The sequence below is a fragment of the Tupaia chinensis genome, unplaced genomic scaffold (assembly GCF_000334495.1).
Source record: "Tupaia chinensis unplaced genomic scaffold, TupChi_1.0 Scaffold000247_1, whole genome shotgun sequence".
NCBI lineage: Eukaryota > Metazoa > Chordata > Mammalia > Scandentia > Tupaiidae > Tupaia > Tupaia belangeri.
Window position 1 is genome coordinate 4,738,097 of NW_006159725.1, and position 3,927 is coordinate 4,742,023.

General features: G+C 49.1%; 1 protein-coding gene across 1 annotated transcript in view; it reads left to right on the plus strand.

Moving 5' to 3' along the window:
- Positions 1–2,514: 2,514 nt before the first annotated feature.
- SCN2B (sodium voltage-gated channel beta subunit 2) overlaps positions 2,515–3,927 on the plus strand; it is a 12,507-nt gene continuing 11,094 nt past the window's right edge. Inside the window, exon 1 of the mRNA XM_006148847.2 lies at positions 2,515–2,802. Coding sequence (XP_006148909.1) covers positions 2,733–2,802 — 70 coding nt within the window. The 5' untranslated portion in view covers positions 2,515–2,732. The remainder of the gene's footprint in view (positions 2,803–3,927) is intronic.

Sequence of the window (3,927 nt, forward strand, 5' to 3'; positions counted from 1 at the left end):
TGGGTGAGCCAAGGAGCCAGACCCAGTGAAGTGACAGAGGCCCTTGGGGACAGAGTCTTTGCATGGTCTGGGCATGGGGAACCACAGAGGACTCTGTCCTTCTGGCAGCCCTGCCTCTAAGATGTGGTTCTCGCTGCTCTTCCCCAGCCTGGAACAGTTTGAGGCCCAGGTTCCCCAGTCCCTGAGTGTCTGATCTGAGCCAGGCTGGGTGCTGGGCCCCTTTCTGTCCCCCACATCCTGCCCTCAGCATCTTCTGTCATCTGCAGGGCCTAATTGCTTCCATCTGTCTTCCTCCTCTGCTCTTCCCTGTGTCAGCTGGAGGGCCGGTTCCTTGCCTCCTTCCCTGGGGGATAAGCAACACGGACATTGGGAATACCCCATGTTTCATGAGGACGCTATGGGAATCTTGGCCCTGACTCTGCCCTCAACTACCCTGTGAGACTTGGGCAGGTTAAGCCCCTGAGCCTCTGTTTCCTCATTTGCAATGATCAAAGAAAGAAAGAGAAGAGAAAAAGAAAGAAATCACCTACCCCAGGGTTTACGTTGCTTTGAACTATCACACGTGAAGCGAGCACAGAGTTAACGCTCAGAAACATCGGCTGTCCCTCAGCGCACAAAGGCCCCTCACACACGTGTGCGTTGCCACATGAGAAGCTGCGGTCTACTGGACTGTCTGGAGAAGGCTGGGGGTCCCCTCTCCGCTGAGGGCCACCTTGTGCTCCGCCTCCAAGTTCTCCTACGTGTGACGCTAGCTTCTTTTTTCTTCTCTTTTCAAACTAAAAACTTCTGGATGGACACAGAAGAGAGGGCTGTGTCATGAGCCCTTCGCACCCACTCCCAGTTAGTTCCCACAACCAGCAACAGTGTCCAGTCTGTGTCCCCTACTGCTGCCACCATTTCCTCTCAGAAACAAAATGTTTTAAAGAATTATTTATTGGGGCTGGTAGGTGGCATGGTGGCTAGGGGTGCTGGACTCCCACATGGCTGACTGTGGTTCACGTCCTGGACCTGGTGGCTTGCTTTCTCACTTTCTCTCTCTAATCTGTCCCTCTCTGGTCAAATTAATATAAATAAAGTTAATTTTGAAAAACAAAAAGAATTATTTATTTAACTTTATTGATGTATTATTATTTTCTTTTAATTTACCAGAGAGAGGCAGAGAGAGAGAGAGAGAGAGAGAGAGAGCAAGCAAGGTGCTAGGTCCAGGACTTGAACCAAGGTCATCCATGTGGGAGTCCAACACTTCAACCACCATGCACCTGCTGGTCCCACCCCTGGAAAAATTTTAAGACATTTCAGTGATCCTGTCATACTAAGGAATGCTCCTGTGCGTATCTTTAACAGGTGAAGAAGATGTTAAAGAACATAATCACAACCTTTTTAGCATACCCAAGAAAATGAAGAATTATCCATGAATATAATCTAATACGGCAGACTGGAGAGTAGCACAGCGGTAAAAGGCTTGAAGCCGTGAGGCTGACCCGCATGAGAAGGTTCTGAGTTCGCCATCCAGGGACCTCCCTGAGTACACTGGGTTTGCATGTGCCAGTGACCCAGGGCTGGCTGCAGCTGGGCATGGACTGTGGTGCTGAGCCTTTTTTGGGGGAGTGCCTTTGTATCTGTCTTTCTTTTTAAATTTTTTGCCAGAGGGTGCATGCACTTGCCAGAGAGAGAGAAACAGAGAGGGAGAGGGAGAAAGCATCAGTCAGTGGGGTATAGTCATGCCCCAATGCTTTCTCCTCCATTTCTCCAGCCTGTCAGGTTTTCTGGGTGCACATGCACAGGTGTCCAGGGGGCGTTTGAAGTTGCCAGAGCTGGGATTAGAACCGTACGGTTGGCTATATGTGATCCAGCTTCTTTAACCACTAGGCCACAGGGCGGGCCCTTATCTCTCTCATTGATGGAAGAAATGAATATGTAAACTTTAAAAAAATACCAATTATGTATAAATGCATACATGTGTATGTGTGTAGTCTAATACCCAGTCTACATTAATTTTTCCCAGTTGTCTCAAAAATGTCTTTTTCCTGTTGATTTGTTTGAGTCAGGATTCTCCAAAGGCACATGCAACATCTGATTGCCAGATAGCTTAGTTCTTTTTTACACTGACCTGTTTTGACATGTTCTGTTTTCAAGAGAAATACCAGAACAGTGAGGAAGTCATTACTTCCTGAAAGCCTCTCCACTCAGTTCCCTGAACCCTTTCATAACAACATAAAGACAAGCATCTCCTCTTTGGCCCTTTTTTTTTTTTTTTTTTTTTTTCTTTGTTTTTGTTTCATTTTGAATGAAAACTAGTTTCCCCCTTTCAGCAGCTCTGAAATAAATGGATTCCTTTAACACCTTTCAAGACCCAGCAGTCATCTAAGTGAAGAAAAGAGGCTGGGTGTGCTTTAGTTCTTGTTTTAGAGGGTAAAAATTGCTCGGAACTTTTTCTTTCCAGGAAGACTTTTTTATGCCCTTCCACCTGCCTTTTGAAATCCACCAACCACAATATTTACTCTATCCCCCTTTTTTCTCTCTCTCCCTTACACACTCCCTCTCTCTTTTTAGCAGCAACATACAAGCCGGCCATATTAGGGAGATGGAAATAAAGCTTCCTTTATATTGTATATGTCTTTGAAGTACATCGTGCATTTTTTTTTAGCATCAAACCATTCCTTCCGGTCGTCCTCTGCCCCTCACATCACCCTCTCCCATAGCCCACCCGACCAACATCTCAGTCTCTGAAAATGTACAGAGATGCCTGGCTACCTCGCCCTGCCTTCAGTCTCACGGGGCTCAGTCTCTTTTTCTCTTTGGGTAAGTTAGACTCACATCTGCATGCTCCCAAGGGTCCAGAGGTGCAGCCGCAGCTGGAAGAGGAGGGGGCGGGGGGGGGGGGGAAGGAAAGAAGACATGCCCAGCGCTTCCCTGTGTGTCCTTGGGAAGGGAGGCTGGGAACTGGGGGACAGGGCTGGGGACTGCATAATGCTGGCACTGCTTGGGCACAGACATGCTGGTCTGGGGAGTTGAATGTCGCGCTGGGGTAAAGATTGTCCAGGGAGGTGACTGTTCTTTTTTCCCTGAAACAGACGTACATGGCGGTGGGGCAGAGGGAAGACTGAACTGCGGTATCTTCTCATGGATTTTTTTTTAAGCTGCTATAAATGTAGGGTCCTGGGACTCAGTCTTCCCTGAAGGGCTTCTTTTGTGAACCTTGACCCATTGAATCGGGTGGATCTGGGGTACTAAGAGAGTAGGGGGAGGTGGTGGGCAGAAAGTTGTCTGGGTCTGGGTTGGTCGAGCTGATTTGTGGAAGTGTGTGTGGGAGTGGGTGGGAGGAGGCTTGAGGGACGGTCGCTGGGTTCAGAGGAGACCTTCTGAAGTGGGTCTGATGGAGAGGGCACCTCTGACTGGGGCCAGATGGAATGGATGGAGGGCCAGGTGAAGGGTTTTAAGGGAAGAGAAGAAAAGGAACCCATGGGAGGAGCAAGGCAGTGGCCCTTTAAAGCCCGTCTTAGAAGTGTCCAGGCCAGTCTCCCAGACGGCCCTGTTCAAGGGACCCCAAATGTTAATTTCACATTTGACCACTCATTGATTTCCTGGGCGGCGGTGGGGTAGGTGGGCCAGAAAGTTATTTGCAAGTCTATTTTATAGGTAGTTTCATTCTTGCTTCTAAACTTAGTCATCCATGGTTCAGCGACCTAGGGTCAAGCCCACGATTGCTGGGGGTGGTGGAGGTTGGGAATGGGAGGGTGCTATTCCCCATCATGCAGTCAGTCTCTCCTCTCCGTCTCTCTCCCTCTCTCTCTCTGGTGTGTGCCATGCTAGGTTTTGGACAGGAAACCGCGCAGAGCCCTGGCAGCCTGCATGACAGGGCCTGTGAGCCTCAGCCAGTTGACAACAGAGCAGGAATGTGATGGGCTCTCGGCAGCAGGAAGAGTC